The following is a 20,118-nucleotide window of genomic DNA, read 5'->3' as shown; positions in this document are numbered from 1 at the left end:
CACTAAGGCACCGCCTTCTGCCCCTCGACGCCCTCGCGGTGCCCCCTCCTTCTGACAGGAACTTCCTACAGACCAGGTATGAAGGATGCCTGAGTGGACATACAAAACTCACAAGTTCCTGGCTCTCACGGCTCCTATGCAGAGGGTTAGTCGAAGAAGGAGGGGCATCGCGAGGGGCGTCGGGGGACGGGGGACTGTGCCTCACTGCCCTCCCCTTCTCCAAGAAACCCGTCTTCAACCGAGTCGAGAGAGCCGGGAACTTGTGAGGTGTGCATGTCCTGGTGAGCCTCCACCTTTTATAGGTGGGTGCAGCCTCGACTGTACAGAGACAGACCAGACCAGCTGCACCACACAGACACTTCAAACCTCATCTGAGGACAAAAAACATATACATACATACATATACACACACACATATATATATATATATATATGTCTTACTATTAAAAAAATTAATAAAGTTAGGGTTCCTTTACAATGTCAGAAGGAGGGAGGCACTAAGGCACCGCCTTCCGCCCCTCGACGCCCTCGCGGTGCCCCCTCCTTCTGACAGGAACTTCCTAGAGACCAGGTATGAAGGATGCCTGAGTGGACATACAAAACTCACAAGTTCCTGGCTCTCACGGCTCCTATGCAGAGGGTTAGTCGAAGAAGGAGGGGCATCGCGAGGGGCGTCGGGGGACGGGGGACTGTGCCTCATTGCCCTCCCCTTCTCCAAGAAACCCGTCTTCAACCGAGTCGAGAGAGCCGGGAACTTGTGAGGTGTGCATGTCCTGGTGAGCCTCCACCTTTTATAGGTGGGTGCAGCCTCGACTGTACAGAGACAGACCAGACCAGCTGCACCACACAGACACTTCAAACCTCATCTGAGGAGAAAAAACATATACATACATACATATACACACACACATATATATATATATATGTCTTACTATTAAAAAAATTAATAAAGTTAGGGTTCCTTTACAATGTCAGAAGGAGGGAGGCACTAAGGCACCGCCTTCCGCCCCTCGACGCCCTCGCGGTGCCCCCTCCTTCTGACAGGAACTTCCTACAGACCAGGTATGAAGGATGCCTGAGTGGACATACAAAACTCACAAGTTCCTGGCTCTCACGGCTCCTATGCAGAGGGTTAGTCGAAGAAGGAGGGGCATCGCGAGGGGCGTCGGGGGACTGTGCCTCATTGCCCTCCCCTTCTCCAAGAAACCCGTCTTCAACCGAGTCGAGAGAGCCGGGAACTTGTGAGGTGTGCATGTCCTGGTGAGCCTCCACCTTTTATAGGTGGGTGCAGCCTCGACTGTACAGAGACAGACCAGACCAGCTGCACCACACAGACACTTCAAACCTCATCTGAGGACAAAAAACATATACATACATACATATACACACACACACATATATATATATATATATATATATATGTCTTACTATTAAAAAAATTAATAAAGTTAGGGTTCCTTTACAATGTCAGAAGGAGGGAGGCACTAAGGCACCGCCTTCCGCCCCTCGACGCCCTCGCGGTGCCCCCTCATTCTGACAGGAACTTCCTACAGACCAGGTATGAAGGATGCCTGAGTGGACATACAAAACTCACAAGTTCCTGGCTCTCACGGCTCCTATGCAGAGGGTTAGTCGAAGAAGGAGGGGCATCGCGAGGGGCGTCGGGGGACGGGGGACTGTGCCTCACTGCCCTCCCCTTCTCCAAGAAACCCGTGTTCAACCGAGTCGAGAGAGCCGGGAACTTGTGAGGTGTGCATGTCCTGGTGAGCCTCCACCTTTTATAGGTGGGTGCAGCCTCGACTGTACAGAGACAGACCAGACCAGCTGCACCACACAGACACTTCAAACCTCATCTGAGGACAAAAAACATATACATACATACATATACACACACACACACACACATATATATATATATGTCTTACTATTAAAAAAATTAATAAAGTTATGGTTCCTTTACAATGTCAGAAGGAGGGAGGCACTAAGGCACCGCCTTCCGCCCCTCGACGCCCTCGCGGTGCACCCTCCTTCTGACAGGAACTTCCTACAGACCAGGTATGAAGGATGCCTGAGTGGACATACAAAACTCACAAGTTCCTGGCTCTCACGGCTCCTATGCAGAGGGTTAGTCGAAGAAGGGGGGGCATCGCGAGGGGCGTCGGGGGACTGTGCCTCATTGCCCTCCCCTTCTCCAAGAAACCCGTCTTCAACCGAGTCGAGAGAGCCGGGAACTTGTGAGGTGTGCATGTCCTGGTGAGCCTCCACCTTTTATAGGTGGGTGCAGCCTCGACTGTACAGAGACAGACCAGACCAGCTGCACCACACAGACACTTCAAACCTCATCTGAGGACAAAAAACATATACATACATACATATACACACACACACACACACATATATATATATATGTCTTACTATTAAAAAAATTAATAAAGTTATGGTTCCTTTACAATGTCAGAAGGAGGGAGGCACTAAGGCACCGCCTTCCGCCCCTCGACGCCCTCGCGGTGCACCCTCCTTCTGACAGGAACTTCCTACAGACCAGGTATGAAGGATGCCTGAGTGGACATACAAAACTCACAAGTTCCTGGCTCTCACGGCTCCTATGCAGAGGGTTAGTCGAAGAAGGAGGGGCATCGCGAGGGGCGTCGGGGGACTGTGCCTCATTGCCCTCCCCTTCTCCAAGAAACCCGTCTTCAACCGAGTCGAGAGAGCCGGGAACTTGTGAGGTGTGCATGTCCTGGTGAGCCTCCACCTTTTATAGGTGGGTGCAGCCTCGACTGTACAGAGACAGACCAGACCAGCTGCACCACACAGACACTTCAAACCTCATCTGAGGACAAAAAACATATACATACATACATATATATATATCTTACTATTAAAAAATAATAAAGTTAGGGTTCCTTTACAATGTCAGAAGGAGGGAGGCATATTTACATACATATATACACATACACACATATATACATACATACATACATATATACATAAATACATACATACATACATACATATATACATACATACATACATATATATATATATATATATTCAAACCTCAAGAACAAAAACCAGAGGATAAAAACTACAAGAACAATATAAATATGGAGAAAACTAACCTTAGAAACATGCAGGGTGACAGGAGACAGCAGCACTGCAGACATGAGGACAGGCAGACAGTTCAGGCTGTGTGAGAGTCAAGTTCACTCCTATATATGACCTCCTATCGCAGAATGCGTTACTGTGACAACGCAGGCTTTGTGCTTTGGAACGGCCTGTGATCTTACGTCACACTAGCCCGGATCAATTTGAAAAAGGCGTTTTTGTCTGAAAATGCTCGTGTCCAAACTACCGTTTTCACAGAGTTGTGTGTCCACATTGAAACGGCCGAAAACGCTTACGTTCCAGTACTGCGCATGCGTGAAACGCAAGGTGACTCGACCTGCCTCATTTCTGTCTGCCGGCTCTTTGAAACGTGCGGCAAAATGAAAAGGAAAAGCCACGAGTTTTTTAAATGGACTAGCAATGAGGTGGAGTTGTTGCTGCAAGTAATACAAAAGTACGAAGTTGCAAAAGCGATTGAGAATTAACGAATTTGAAGAAAAGCTATCTGGAGCATGTACAAACTGATATTAATCTTTAACGGGGCTGTCACAATTTATCACATGATTGCATCACTTGACTAGGCTATGTCCACATGTATGGGTATTTTTGAAAACGTAGATTTTTCTATGCGTTTGTACCTTTCGTCCACACGTTTCGGCCACTGAAAACGGAGAGTTTTAAAAATTCCTGCCTGGGTGGAGATTTTCAAGAACTCCGTTTTTGCGTTTACTATGGACAAGGAAAACGGAGAAAACGCAGGGTCAAAGGTGTGCGCCTTTTTTGACGTCACACTGTGCGCCAAGTTATTGTTTTGGTGAAATTAATTTCTACAATGGCGGACTTAGACAAAATACTGTTAATTTTCTTCTCTGTAGTGTTTAAATGCTTACATACACAGACAGTTACGGTCCCTCCACACATAGTACTCAGTTCTGCTTCTTTGCGCCGCCATCTTTGTTTACTCTTTCCCGCCCAGGCGTCTAGACATCTGATTGGCCAACATTTCTACACGGTTAGGAATATATCGCCACCTGTTGCTTTGGCATGCTCCTGGCAGCATTTTCCTTCGTTTTTGGTGTTGAGGTGTGGATGGGATTTTTTAAAAAAAACCAAAAATCTCAGTTTTCAGAAATACCCGTGTATGTGTGGACGTAGTCTACAATGTATCATTGTTTTTAAAAAGGCTCCAGTTCGCTTTCCACAATGCTACGCGAAAACGGCGTCAAATGTATACGCTTTGGAGAGCGTTTTCAAAACGCTGCGCTTTCCTTGACCGAAAACGCTGTCTCAGTGTGGACGGAAGGCCAAAACGGAGAGAAAAAGATGCGTTTTCAAACGAAAACGCATCTGAGTGATGAGTCATGATAGCATTACAGGCTGTTCACTTTTAAGTGTGGTAATTAGAAATATTTCAAAATAAAATACACACAAATATACTGTAAGAAAAAAGGCTTTTATTTTTTAGTATATGCTGAATTATCAGTTTCAAAGCTACTCTACCAGAGTTTCACTAAAAAATGAAACAAAGGATAAGTTTTAACCCTTTCATGCATGAATTATGACAACCTCTCAGCCAATAGCTTCTCTAAAATCAATAGAAATCCAACATTAAGTTCAGCTGAAGGTCAAACTGCAACAAAAAACTCTTTAATCAACAGTTTACGTTAAAAACGGCTTCTTCTTTTGGAAAAAAAAAACAAAAAAAAAAACGAACAGAAATCCCACTACAGTACAGTTCCTTTGTATCGTGCTGCTGCCACCTGCTGCTCTGGGGTGGGAACAACAACACTTTGGATTTGCGTTCGTTATCAGCAACAAATGAGTTTTACTTTTGAGGCTGCAGTTTTTAGTTATGTTTATTTGTTGGATCCCATCAGTTTTTCTTCGAAGAGCCGAAAGACTTTCAGTTACTTATGATAAACTGTTTGTCTTATACAAACAGATAAATACAGAAAACAAAGAAGAAAACAAAGCTTGTATTCTATTTGATTTTCAAGATATTGAACTTTATTTTTTCCATTTCACCGAGTTCTTTTTTCCATGTACTTTTTGTCCAATAATTTTTTTAATAATCAGATTAATGTTTATTTTAAAATTAAGAATTATTTATATTTTTTATATTTGCTATATACTGAGCTGAAACATCCTTCTGTGTAGTCATGTAACACATTATTTTAAAATAATATATTTTAAACAGGTGGATGCAGGAATTAAGAGTTAAAACAGAGTCTTGTTCCATTTAAGCTATCTTTATTTCACATTTATTTGTACACAATAAATACAGTTAAACATCCATGGGTGTGTAAATACGACGCCTGGCAGCCTCCGCATAGCCGACGCTGTAAAACGTGGGAGTTTTTACGTCCTTTTTTAAAAAAATGAATTTCAGATTCTGACTTGATGCATAATCAAGACCAGTAAACAGGTTAACAAAAAATTCTCTAATGGAAAAGAAACTTTAGGTATTCTTTTAATACAACAGGGTAAATGCAAACTTCAAAAATAAGTTTGATGTCATTCAGATCTCAAGGAGATCAACGAGAACGCAGCGTCACGGCTGACGGATACCTCTTTTCCTCTGATCAGATTCAGCTACAGTTTAATTGTTTTTGTTTTCTTAAAATCCTAATTCTAAAAACAAAAAAGGGGAAAAAAGCTGTGCCATTACTTGCACAGATATCCATCTCTAAGCTCTCCGTAAACTATCAATACGATCGATAAGTCATATCTCAATCAAAGACACTACAATGGCTATTTACGGCTAAATAACAGGAAGTATTGATACCAATACGGCTGGTAAACAAACATCAAACAGGAAATATTGAACAAAACATCCACAATACTGAAAAGGAATAAGAAGACATCAGAAAGTGCTTCACTATAGATTTTAAACTGGACAGCTAGCAGCTCAGGATGGTTTCCTCCTTAAAAATAAAAGGCATCTTTAAACTGCACATGCTCAGTGTAAACGGTCCTCCCCAACAGCGACTGTTACTGGCATCATTAGTGTCGTAAAAACAGTTTTTTTCTGTATTATGCAACATAAAAACAAAAGAGTTAGACTGTGTGTTTACGTGCTATGTTTCCCACTTTAAACTTTTCCTAAACATTAGAAGGGGAAAAAAAGATAAGGGATCCAAAACAATCACAGGTAAAAATTGCCACTTTTCCCTTGTTTGTGTAACCGCGAGCGGTCCCGTGTGTCGGCAGAGAGGACCAGCCTCTTTTCGAGACTTTTGGTTTGCTCACAAGTGCAGCTCTGTTGCATAGACGTGAATCTGATGGTGGTAACAAAGAGCTACGACGTGAGACACAACGGGGGCGAAATCATAACTATAACATAAAAAATTCTTTCTTCAATCCATAAACGAGGAGAAATTCTGCAGCTAAGGCATCCATAACACGATCAGTTAGAAGTGATGTTTTCCGACGAGCTGAAGGAAGAACTTATCTGTTTTCTTGCAGAGACTTTAATGTGAAACCGGAGCCAGGAGGCAGTTTATCTTAAACATCATCGACTAATGAAGCCAAAAAAGAAGTGAAAACATGTGCAATACCCGTGTGGAGCACGGGCAGCCTAAAGATCGCTCAGGTGAAAACAGAAAATTGATTTATGGTTTGCTGATGATGTAATTAGCGATTATCAGACTATTTTTGCCGATTACTGCTCACAATTTCTTTGTATTTTGACTTCAAACAACTTTTTTTTTTTGCGATTAAGTGTCAACAGAGATACAGAAAAGTGGTTACACCTAAAAAGCAAGGTCACTGAAGGCAGCGGTGTGGTTGTACAATGGTGCTGTAACCTTGCCCTGTCACCAGGGGGCGACGTCAAAATATCTGCTGTTGTCTTGTTGGCCCTTGGCTTACGGTGCATTCCAGATTGAGTCGGAAGTCGGAATTCCTGAGCTCCCAGTAGTAATTTTCATCTGGAACTCCCCCTCAACTAGTATTTCCTTCTTGGAAAGTCAGAGCAGCCTCAACAATCCAAGATGGTGACAGAGAACATAAACATAATCTGCTCTGTCACTCACCTGTATTTGTGACTCATGATATAAGCCACACGCTAAGCACTTACCACATTCTATCAATGAACGTGCTGCAGCTAAAATAAATCCCATCTTACTTTGCTTTTCTGACTTTCCTGCTGGAGTGCACAAACTCGGGAATGACGTCACTGCCAAAAAGGACCACAGACATCAGAACATTGACACAGCTGCCAGGTTGGAAAAGTGAAGCAACAAAAAAAAAACTGTACTCTATTTACAGGCCACCAGGGGGCGACCCCTGCGTCTGTAAAAGACTTCTGGTCCTATAGAGGTCTCTGGGACCTCTGAACAGTTCCCTGATGTGTTCAAGGGTTCAGTTTCTCATTTCAGAACACAGCTGAAATTATCAAGACTCACTGAAGGGGTGTGAAATGTGTCTAAATCTAGGGAACACAGGCCTGATCGACGATATGTTCTGCAGACTCGTGTCTTTGTTCATAAACAGAAAAATGAAGGTAAAACACAAACGCTTCCTTCAGTTTGACCTCTCAAAGGTCAAGGTCAGTCCAGTCTAACATGTTTTACTTTAACATGAAACGCTGCTATGACCGAGTCTCAAACAACAGAAAATCCAGGGTCTGCTCATCAGCTAACCACTCTGTTTTATGCTGTCGGTGGGTTAAATATCATGAAACGCCTCATTCAGTCAGCTGCATGTTCTTTAGAACCAAACTGGCTGCTCGAACTGATGAATGATACCACACTGAGCTCTCTGCAAGGGAACGAATGAGCTCGACTCCCTAAAATATCAGCTAGCGAGTCCAAACACACTGATTTTTATTAACGGATAAAATGATGTTAACTTTTCTATCAACTTCTTTTGCTCGTTATCACCTTATTAACTGTTCGGGGGTGAGAATGAAGCCTTGTACAAACTCTGGGTAAGGTAGTGTTGAGAAACGAGAACACTGAACGGGAAGTTAAAAGAAAAAGGCGCAGCGGTGTTCCTTCTCCGAGTGGGGGGGCTTCTTCCGTCTCCAGGCGTCTTCAGGAGTTTTTAAGTTTCCTTGGGTTTCCTTTGGGAGTATTTTTACGAGTCCCTGCTCGAGGGGGTGCCGCCTTCACACCAGTGTGATCTCAACCTCCTCTCGCCGCTTCACCTGCCCGCGAGGATGCTGCTTCGGCACGTACCTGTAAAAATCCACCGGCTCAGTTAAAATGAAGATAAAAAAGGTCTGCTGTCATTTACGTCACCACAGAAGGTTTTACTCACGGGTCGGATGGTGCCACCGCCGCTCTCCGGGTATTTGGGGGGTTGGGGGGAGCTTTGTGCTGGACCTGAAGAGGGCAGAGGAGGCAGATTATTATTCACACCAGCCTTTTTTGTTACAGATAACCACTCACAGACAAACCAGAGATTCTCACTGTGAAAGGGGCTTTTGTGTGGAGCCGGCGGCGGTCTGTGGTGTCCGTTGTGATAGGAGGGTGGTCGGCCAATGGGAGAGGCTGTGGCGCTGCAGGGACTCGACACTGGAGAGGACACGGTGGGGGTCTGAAGGGGGCTGCTGTGGAGAGGTCCCGGCTGGAAGGGACCACGAGGGGAGCGCTCGCACTGAGAGAGTGTGGACGGGGAAGCCTTCAACACAAACAGTGGACAGGTGTGCAAACTTTAATATTTTATATAAAATAAAAAGAAATAAATTATTTAACAACACAGTACTTAGTGTCATAAATAAGTTGCTACAGTAGATTCGTACTGCGCTGATGTAGAGGCAGCTGATCCAGGGGGGGACACAGTGTGTGTGCGTTCAACCAGAAGAACTTTAATTGTATAGAACATGAAATTTAGCGGCTAAGTCAGCGTGAGCCTACCTGTGCGCTGCCGTCTCTTTGCCCATCTCCATTCTCGCTGGTCACGGTGAGATCCTCCACAAGAACTGCGGGGAACACACCAACAACGCCGTTAAACTCGCCCTCCCAGAAGCCATCGTCCTCGTGGGTCTCTCTGCTCAGGATGCGGATGATGGCGCCTTCTGGGAACGACAGCTCATCTTCCGTTTGTCCCGCGTAGTCGTACGAAGCCTTTGCGAATGAAACTGCAACACAGACAGTGGCAACGAGGGTATTAAACAAAGCAGGAAATCAAAACTCCGATATTATCTGGTGGAGGCGGATCTCACCACTGGAGTCTCCGTTGACGGAGCCGGTTGGGAGTTCGGTTTCAGGTTCGGTGGAGTTGCTGGAGGAATGGGATCGGGCGTCCAGCGCGGCCAGCGACTGCAGCATGCTCAGCAGGCTGTTGGAGGAGGGCAGCTGCAGGTATTTCTCCGGGACGTAGCCCACCTGTCCGCTACGGTTTCTGGCCTGGAAACACAGACAATGCACACAGACGATGACAACAGCCAAAAATGTTTCAACAGGAAAACTCCTAATGAGAAAAAATAAAGTCAGATGTAAAGAGTAGGGCTGTAACAATATCACTGCATCGTCGCCAGAATTTAATAACAGCCACAAAGAGAATAATAGGAGAGCTTTTGTTCTCTCTTCCTGAATTAACGAGAAATCTAAAATCCTAAACAAGCCTCTGCTGAATTCATGAAGCTTGATTTCATGAACACCGGTGGCCTCCCCTTCCGCTGCTTACTTATTTTCATTCAGATTGAAAACACTCAGAGGTATTGGGATCTCTGTTGGGGCATGCTGTGGGGAATCACAGCACTAAAACAGATCTATATAAATGATATTGCTCACATTTTTATGTATGATTATATTCATTAAAATAAATACCCCATTAAAACACTATATCTGTATATGAGAAGATAATCACCTAAGTAAATATACATAAAATATTGGCTCAACACGTGGAACATTTGCACAATGGCTCACAGGAAAGCCAGACTTACACAATAAACAAAAGTAAAACAGCAACAATGCACAATGTTCCTTCAGGGAAATGATCGGAAAACAACCACACACAAAGTACACAATGACTACACACCAGCAGCTCTGCAGAGGCGTTTATAAAAGAATGACTTCACACAATGATGGGAGCATCCACAGCTGACATTTCTACATTTAAGTATAAACCACTGACCACCCGAAAAATGTCCTCAAAGACTTCTCAAATTTTCTCCCAAAGGTCCAGGAGCAACTTTGTAACAGTCTGTGACAAACAAAGTGAAAATGATAACTAAGTAGCTGGGAGATCATCAAATTAACATTTTATATCCATGACCAGGTCACTCCGCAGATCTAAAACTGATCAAGAGTCCACGAACCGCTGTTAAAAAGCAGAAGCTGACAAACTGTGATCACACCGGAGCGCTGCTGAGGCAGGATTGGATCACCATCAATCAGGATTTGGCCCAGATTTTCAGTAGCTGCACTTAAGGTATGAATTTAAAAACTGCCTCATTCATGAATTATTGCATTCACAAACTTGGGTGCCATGCCCGCCCACCTGCCTGCCCGGCTGGGTGACGAGAATCTCCCATCAGCCCTTTACGGCTGCGGGGCCAAAAAAAGAAGCAGAGAACTGTGTATTTGTACATTTTTTGATTTGTCTTTATGTTCAGCAGAGCTTCTACCACCCAGGCCAACCTGACCTGCCTCAATGCACCGCACGCATTTTAGTTGAATTATTCTAATTCCTGAAGCCACATCAGTCCAACTGATCCCAGAGAAACACTAAAACGTCCAGTAGATAGTCTGTACCGGTGCGAGGTCTTATAAAAACTGAAACTAAATGTTTGTCAAACAGTCTAAGAGCCAGAGAGTGAACTAATACACAAAACAACCAACCCTCAAACATGAGAGTGCTTCTGCTACATAACTGTGTTTGTGTTATTTTTGTACCTTGACCCAGTCCTCCATGTCGCCATCATCGATGACCTCCAAGATTTCCTGCTCCTCGATGGTCAGCTCGTCTGGCTGAGAAGCCTGCAGACAGACAAACACGTTAATTCAAATTAAAGCTGCGATGTAACAGTTTAACCATCTTCATTTCACCCGTGATGTATATTTTTCAAATACCGCCACACTGGTGAACGGACAAAAATGCTCACTGTGGCTTCAATAACATCAGCCAGAACACTGAAGAAAACACTGAGACCATGCCTGCATTTATACCACACTTTACTCAGGACTCAGGTAATATAAAACAACTAATACTCCAAAGCAGCACAAAACTCAGACTTACACTAGAATTTCTGTATAAATTCAGAGAGCAGGTGTTTTAAACCTGGACACAGAATCATTAGTGCCACAAAGTTTGGGAAAGTCAATCTAAATGGGGGTTAAACACGACTGGAACTGATTAAAAACAGCCAAAACAAAAAGTGGCTTTACTTCAAAGTCAGAATTATAATTGGTGACATGTTAAAGATCCACGTCCAATCCAAATATTTAAATCATGTGTGGAGAGGTTAACCGTATTTACATCTTAATAGATTTTATGACGACATCCATCCAGCAGGGATGGAGGAAATCCCAGCCAGCTTTGTAGGCTAACACAGAGAGCATCCACATTATAATGCACCACACAGACGGCAGACTTCAACCACACTTTCAGAAAATATAACAGGAATGAGTCTCCAGCTGTCTGCGTCAGTAACAGAAGCTTTAATCTAACAAGTTTGTCTTTTAATGAAGGAGGAACCTGGAGAGAACCACAGAGGCACAGGAGAACATGACAAGACACTTAAAAAGATTTAAATATTAATCATATAATTACCAGAAAATATGGTTAAACCTACAGAATCTTAAAAATACTTTTCCTTTCACTTCCAGCTGTTTTATGTATTCTGCATGAAAATGAGGTTTACGGAGGACAGAAAGTGTAACTCTGCAAGTCACTGTTCTTCTAAAAACACATTTTTTGTGGCTCCTGAATCTTCATCCATCAATATCCAGCTCCACCAGCTTCCTGCATTTTCTAATAATGACTGCTTCTGTAACTCCCAACACGCACTCCCCGTGCCTCGAGCTCGAGGCAAGGCCGGCCTCTGCACGTATTTTAAAGAGTTGTGAATACAGAAAGCGCAGAGATGCTGCAACAGCAATCAAACAGTGTTTTTTTCCAGAGCAGCGACACTGATTGTTTAGGAGACTAAACTCAGACTCGACTCGCTGCAAACACATGAGGCTTTGTAGATGTCACCATTTCTCTGGGCACTGACCGACTCATCGGCTACAACCCTGCTTAAGCGTGTGTCGTTACCTTGTAGGAGTAGAGCACTTTGCAGGTGAGTGGATAGTTTTTCAAGGTGCTGGAGGGGCTGGAGCTGCTGTCATCCAACACTTCACCGCTGTCCTCCATCTCCTCTTCATCCTCTCGCTCCAAATCTGCTGTTACCTACGGATGTTAGACCGACATCTGCGTTTAGGGCACAAATCTACAGCGCATATACTTCAAAACTACAGCACTGTGGAATTGGAGTTTTCATCTTACGGAGAGTGAAGGATCGTGGGTACTGAGGTTGTTCCAGCGCTCGTTCTCCAGCTCCTCCATCACCTGGTTCATCGCACTCTTCAGCCACGTTTCAACCGGGACTCCAGCCTCCCTTAGCAGGTCCAGCCGGGCCTCGGCTTTCGCTTTCACCGTCTAGCAGCAAAAAAAATAAAAAATAAAGGTGAGTTAAAGACCACCAGACTTTCACAACCCACTGACAAGCCCCCCACCCCCCAAAGAATAAAGAAAACACAATGAGATTAGTATGAAAATAAAATAAATACTTAATGTGTTTTAAACACCTCTGCTCTCTTCTAACAGAACATTAATCCTTTAAATCTGTCACTTCACCTTTCAAACCAGCAGGTGGCGCACTGGGGCAACTTTAAATAAGGAGAAACTGATTCAGAAGATGGAGAAATCGCTGATCTAGAAGTTCAAAGGTTACCTCTGCCCTCCGGAGACTCTGCCTGGCCACCTCCATCTTGATCTCCAGTTCGCTGTTGTTTGGCTCCGAAGCTTCCTGGGTCCCGTATCCTCCAGGGCCTGAAAACAAAACAATTACAACTATTGTGGTGACGTATACAAAGGAACACATGGAATAGATGGAAACGGTCCAACAATAAAGCGATCAACATAACCAGGGACATCTGGAAACAGGTCGCTGCACGAGCCGTGCTCACTTATCTTAAACCAGCTTTCGCAATAAACCAGTGAGACGGAGCTCTTATCAATTTTATCCTTTCATGCCACAGTAAAATATGGAGAAGTTTATGATGCCGAGGTTTATTATTATCATCCAGCTGACCGACTTCGCTGCATTAAAGGCCAAATTCCAGTTTAATGGAAAAAAGTGACACATCAGTGCATTTTGTACACTTCCTGCAAAGATTTTCCAGGGATTGTGTGAGTAAGACAAACCACATCAGAATAACTCCAAACCCAAACACAGACATAACACGCACGTTTAGATTCAGAGACTTAAACTTCCCAGAGGATTTCCTTCTCTTTGCAGAACGTCACACTCATCATGTCCAAAGGGTCATTTTGACTCCTCTGGAATTGTAAAAACTGTTAAATTAAAATCCCATGATCATCATATTTCATGACTTTTCCTTATATGAGTTTATTCATTATATAGTGAAAGCAAAAGCAACAAAAATTACCACCACTCATACCTTTAACTGCTGAGGATATCATTTTGATAGGCATCGAAATTTATGTCAATGCCAATTTTATTTATAGAGCACATTTCATTACATGCAAAATGTGCTTAAACAGAAGAGGCTCAAGGCAGTGAGAACAAGAAAATAAAATTTAAAATAGAGATTGCAAATGCATTTTGATTAGAAGGCTGCAGTAACGTGAGCCAGAGCTACCTAGACATGACTGATGGGTAAATATATTGCCTCAACTGCTGCTGTTGCAGGATGGGGGCAGGTCTAGCATTACATTTTTTCTCAATATGAAAACATGGACTAATTTTAACATATTTTTAAATCCACAGATTCTCCAAAAAAGCTACAGGATCTATTTTTAACAATAGAGGGCTCAACAAGTAATCTGTAGCTCTAAAACTAGCAGATTTTTACACCCTAAGAGAGAATTTAAACATCAACTTTGTGGGACTTTTTTTAAGGTGCTTTATGTTTAAAACCGGAATTTGCCAATTTTTTTGCTTAGCTTTATGAATCTAACAAAACACAGAAAAGTTGTTTCTGTTGCGAAACAGCAGATGGTGCTACGCTGGCACTGACCGGATTGTAACAGATGGACTTTCAGGACGTTTCTGTGTCGAACAGCCATCCAGTCAGATCGTCGATGATGATGATGTGAAGTTGAGAGTTGTTTCCTCCGACGTTTCGGGGTCCCTCCAGACCCCAGTGTTTGTCATCGTAACTTACGAATGTGCATTGGGGTTGCGAAATACCCCATCGCCATTACTAAGGGGTCACAGTGTACCCACGGAGTAGAGAGCACCCCCATTCCTCGCGAAGGCCGGTTTACGCGTAACTTGGGGCCCACCCGGCTAAGCGCTTGCCTGCGAGGAGCAGGAGAATGGAGCAGAAGGAGGTAGGAAGGCGGCAGGGAGAGTCTGAGGCCCTCAAGGAGGGCGGTTTACGCGAACTCTGCCCTCTGTAAAGCCAAGCGTCCAACAGCGAGGCCCAGGAGAACTGAGGAGAGGGCCGGTTTACGTGAAGACTACCCTCTGTAAAGCTGAGCGTTTGCAAGCGCAGGGTAGAAGGACCAAGGAGAAGGAGGAAGGAGACGATGATGATGATTATGTGAAGTAACTGGTCCCTCCAGAGCTGTATCATTTTGAAATATACATACAACAAGCCAAACCACACCTTGGTCACACCAACCCTTTTCCACCCTGAGGATGTCCAACGCCATCCCAGTCTGGACTGTCAAAGGTGACTTTAACGCTACCTGTTCTGACATTCCTGCTCATTGCATTTCCTGGTCAGATTAGCCAATCTCTGCACATTACAATAAACATACTCAACATGGTCAACATTCTACTGCATGTTATCTCACAGTATTATAGATTCAAACTCTCCGATCTAGATAAGCAGTATGTTTATCTAGAGCTCCACTCTGTCTCTAAATATCGGATTTAATTTTTATGTTCGGTGTCCAATTTTAAGAATTTGACCATAAGTAAAATTAATGGTGTTATCACCCCCATCGGGGCTTACCTTTCCCACTTTTGATGATATTCCTCCCTCGATTATTCGCAATTACCTTCCTTTGGTATCGAAAAACTGTTGGTGTGGTCAAGTGGGTGCTATAGGAAAAAAGCTCAGGACAGAACAGTTATCAGTCATGTGTTTCATTTGCATATATTTGATTTCATATTGATCCTCTGAGTATAATGGTACATTTTAATTTGAATTTATCAAAACTAAACACAATAGGTTTTCCTTTCTTTAGTTTGCTCTTGTTCTCTTGCAGTACCACATCCTATCACATGTCCCCGTCGGTTCTATTCTACTTTTCTAAATTATTGACTATTTCAATGGAGAACCTAAATCACGTGGACCAGTATTTGTTTTTACATATCTCTATTTTGAATGTGACAAGCCTACCATTTCCCTATTATTCATAGATATTGTTAAAGTTTTGGCTTTTTCCTCTATAAAATTTAATTGACTTTTTACAGTGGCCTGATATGGTTAATAGTAACATATTTTCTCCACTGTAACATTTGACACTTCCCCACAATATAATGTGATACATTAATTAAAACACAGCTAATAAAACACAATTTTCTTAATGCAAACATTAGTAACTCAAAATTAGCAACCAAAGGGTTCAGTCTGCAGTTCACACTCTCATGTGAAGCTACAGCCTCCCCCTTTAGTCTCTGTCATCCTTCTGCTCCTGCAAAAACAAAACAAAGCCAGACAAAACATCCACCCTTCTTTTACAGGCTGGGTGAATTGTTTGTGGACATTTACTAATCCTAAAGTCGGTACCGTTTTTGTCTCCGTATCAAGTCAGTTAAAACTTTTAGTCGTCAGTCCATCACAGTCCAGTTACATGCATACATCCACACACATTCATACCAGATATTGCTGCTAATGGAGTCTCACGCGCGACCTATTCGAGCATCCATCACCAGCAAGATGATGTCATCATTTTAAAGGAAAACAATTCCTTGTTTTTTGGACTGGATTGACTCGCTGCAATCCTTTTAGGCTCAGGACCATCTCATGTGATCAATGTCCCATATAAGTGAATCTCTCCAGGGCCCATTATAATCATGGAGAAGCACACTTTGCAACTGTTTTCAGTAAGAATATTTCATAGCACTTTAAATTTCAATCTTCCAGGCCTGGTTTAAAGAGCTGACTGTTAAATCATAAACTCACAAAATATGACCACCGGTGAATCACACCACTCAGACTTTCTTATTTCCGTGCACTGTAACAAAAGCAAAAACAAACGTACCCAATAAAATACTAATAACATAACACCTACTAGGGCCCGTTGCAGACATATCCAAACATAAAACCATCTCTCTCTCTCTTAGAGAAAGAAAACAATCCAAACCTCACTGATAAAATCAACCTAGTGCTAAGCAAAACCCAAAAATCAACCAGAAATTCACAGGAAAGTTTTGCTTCCTCCCGGGACAATATTGTGTAGGAATAAGAACCTCAGGTGCTATAGCAACTTTTGTTCCTCCTTGAATTAAATCTCAATCACAGAAAATGCGGTGCTCCGAAATAAAACTTTGACTATTAATTCCTCATTTTCACTCTGTACCACTGCTCCTTATCAGGCTGTGTGAAGCACAGTAAACAATTCAGTCGAGGCCTTGAGCAGCCGTACACAGACATCACGCGCAGACATTGTTTTCATAACCAAACTGTTTTAGATCTTGTCCCTTAAATCTACATAAATGCCCTCTGGGTGACATAAAACACATTCTAAGTAATCAATAACTTTTTATAAAAATTATCTACTTGGATGTTTGTGTGCAGCATTTTGCATATCAGCATAAGCATTTGTTAGCAAAGCATTCTTCATTGCATCAGCATGTGTGTGCGTGTGCATCACTCTTCATTGCACGAGCATGTGCATCACTCTTCATTGCACGAGCATGTGCATGTGTATTTGTATTTGGATCAATTCTCAGTGAATCAGCGTTTCGGTTTGGGTTTGTGTGTGATTTCTCACTCAATCAACGAGTGCACATGTGTGTGTGTTTCTCTTCATTCTGGGTCAGTGTATTTAGGTGTGTGTGTGTGTGTGTGTGTGTGTGTGTGTGTGTGTGTGTGTGTGTTCATCACTTTCCTGTTCTGGTGTCTTGGGTAAACCACGGCCTGAAGCGTGCCCTGGGGTCCTACCCTCCTCCTTTTCAGTCTGTTTGTGACCATTGTTGCTGTTCAAAGTTCAGTCCGTCCTGGTTCTGGCCCCAGTTGGGGCAGTCCTTTTCTCCAGTGTCCATGCTCACTGCAGGTGAAACCTGCATCTTCTTCCGTGTTTTGTCCGTTCTGAGGTGCCTCCTGACCTCAGTTGCTCCTCCTGTCTCTGGCACGCCCTTTTACTGCCCGATCATCCGTGTTGGTCCATCACTGTCCTGCACAGTGTTAATGCAGAGTTATTAAGGTCAGCCTTCTTTTGCTCGGCCTCACTTTTCATTCGGGCTTAATGGGCGTCTCGTCACAGCTCTGTCAGCTGAAGCTGTCTGAGAATTTTCCTCCGTGTAGTGAAACGGGCCTTAGGTTTAGCGCTCTCCGTCTCTGCTGCCTGAGATCGCTTTCCTGCAGCACTGTTGACATTCTCAGGCTGTTGTAGTGGGTCCAGCTGCTACAGCGTTTGGTCAGGGTCACATCGAAGATGGTAGAGGGGAGAGCAGGAGTCCAGGTCAGCCTCAGCTTCCAGGGCCGGCAAAGCAGCCTGTAATCAAGCATAAAGAGAAAAAACAAAAACAAAACAACAACAGGCGAACAGGAAAATGATGTTGTGTTGGCTGTGTTATTCAAAGAGGGGAGAAACACCGGGCCAGGCCCTGTGTCAGCCTTCTCTCCCCCTTTTTTTTGTTACAGACATTTTCATTACTATCATCAGTGCCTAACCGTCCAGTTTCTCTCTCTCTCTCCGGTCAGAAATCCCAATATATGTCATGTATATAAGTGTAAGCGTGTCTTCATTGCATATGTATTTTTATAATCAGGTTTAATTCATGCATCTTTGCACTGAGCTGTGGATTCAAGCTGTCTCACTTCTGATTCTTTCCAAAAATAGTTTCACATGTAACAACTTGTATATGTGTTTTTCTATTCATTAATGTAATTGTTAGTTAGTTGCTCTTTTTATTTTACCTCTTTGTTGTGACGTGGTGGACATCTATAAACCATCATAAGTTCAGCCTTCAATTTCAATCCAATTATATCCTGTACGTTTGCACTCGAACTCGTCCGGGCTTGACCTCTGACTGGTCCCTGTCCCTCTCTTCTCACAGTGTCCTGTGTGGCCTTGAAATCTCCAGCAAATACAGTCCAAACTCAGCTGTCTCTGTTTCTTCTCCGTTGATCTTTTCGGTCTTTTCTTGTAGGTCAACTCCCAGCATGGCTGGTTTCCAGCTTGTGATTCAAAGTTCCATCAGTGGTGTTCATACATGCTGCTGCTTGACCCTTCAGTGTTATTGGTCAGTTGCACTGTCTTTTGCCTGCGGTTAACTCTTCAAGTCCACGATGTTCTGTCGGTCTTCATCAGGAGATTAATTGTCCTTTAAGCTTCTTCTCAGGGTGGGGACAAAGTGAGAGGTCAAGCTGTAAAATTTTAAGCCAAAGCCTGGCCTGTTTGTCGTCCCAATTCTGTTAATCTATCCTTTTGCCGCTGTACTCGAGTTTCCAGGTTGAGAGAAATCCACCTGTATTAACACACTAAAACATTCAATTAGTATTTCTTTTCTTAAAACATCCATTGGCTTCATCTGCCTAGATTTTACTCTCTCTCTCTCTGGGTGCACACTTCACACAGTCAGGCAGTTGCCTTTTATGGGCATGCAGATTTCCTGTCACCCACACTGCTTCCTATCACACACACAGCTACTCACACCCAGCAGCTGCAAAGCCGTCTTCACGTTATCTATGCACACACTCAGTCGCAATCATCCGCTCCTCAATATGAATAAAACCAGTAGCAATTATCCATAGAAACACACACAAACACCCTTAAGAAATTTCACTGTATCTAATCATTCATTTATAATCACCGTGACAAATACAATTCATATAAAGAACATCCACTATAGGTGAAATTTCAATTCGGCAAGACCCCGAAATAAGCATGCCTTTTATCTAAATAAAAATGAAATTCCTACACCACATCCAGTGCTGAAATTCATACTTGATCACACCCTATATAATGATAAAATCAAATAGTAAATAAGTTCGTCAAACAAAACTGCTTATATGTGATGAAACTGAAACAAAAACCACTTAAAATCTTACAAAATGCTGCTTCACACCACAAAAATGAAATAATTCAGCCCCGTATTCATCACTCAACTCCTCCACTCAATCTCACCCTGCCGACTGAAATGCCGGTCTAAATCATGCACAATTTGTCTCTTCTATATCAAAACCCAGCCAAACATCAAACATTCACCGTAATCAATCAAAACTTTATTTGTAATATTTTAATCAGCAAAATCAGCGTCTTAATTACAGGCATGTAGCAATATTTACGACAGCATTTACACAACCGATAATGCTCTCAGCCTTTCACTGCTTCCTCATTTACATTTTCACACACACACGCAGTCTAAAAATAGCCTCAGCGCTGGATCACAGACACCTTTCACACAAAGATCTCTTATTTTATATTACAAAGACGTCTTATAATTACAACTGCAGAGATGGTCAGGCCTTTTAACACCTACACAATTTTGACAAATTTAAAGTAACGGTCCAACCGATAAACTTCCTGAGTGTTTTTGCGATCAATTTAACCAGTATCCGTCCCGGACGGTGGCCCGATTTCTAGTGCCCTAACTGAATTTAAAAGCGTCAACCAACCCAAACTTTGCCTCAAGCTCTATTTTTGGCATTT

At 43.1% G+C, this 20,118-nt stretch overlaps 1 protein-coding gene across 1 annotated transcript; it reads right to left on the bottom strand.

Annotated features, from left to right (window-relative positions):
- Positions 1 to 5,255: 5,255 nt before the first annotated feature.
- LOC146386063 (F-BAR and double SH3 domains protein 2-like) lies at positions 5,256 to 15,360 on the bottom strand (the record flags this gene model as incomplete). Its single annotated transcript, XM_084930091.1, has 10 exons — positions 5,256 to 8,288; positions 8,371 to 8,435; positions 8,523 to 8,733; positions 8,970 to 9,193; positions 9,278 to 9,461; positions 10,953 to 11,036; positions 12,316 to 12,450; positions 12,547 to 12,699; positions 12,995 to 13,092; positions 15,249 to 15,360. Coding segments are annotated over 10 exons (1,320 nt in total), but the record flags the coding sequence as incomplete, so codon positions are not given.
- Positions 15,361 to 20,118: the final 4,758 nt, after the last annotated feature.

The sequence above is a fragment of the Perissodus microlepis genome, chromosome 6, assembly GCF_051167445.1.
Source record: "Perissodus microlepis isolate ML-2025 ecotype Zambia chromosome 6, ASM5116744v1, whole genome shotgun sequence".
NCBI lineage: Eukaryota > Metazoa > Chordata > Actinopteri > Cichliformes > Cichlidae > Perissodus > Perissodus microlepis.
This window is presented reverse-complemented; position numbering and strand designations above follow the sequence as displayed.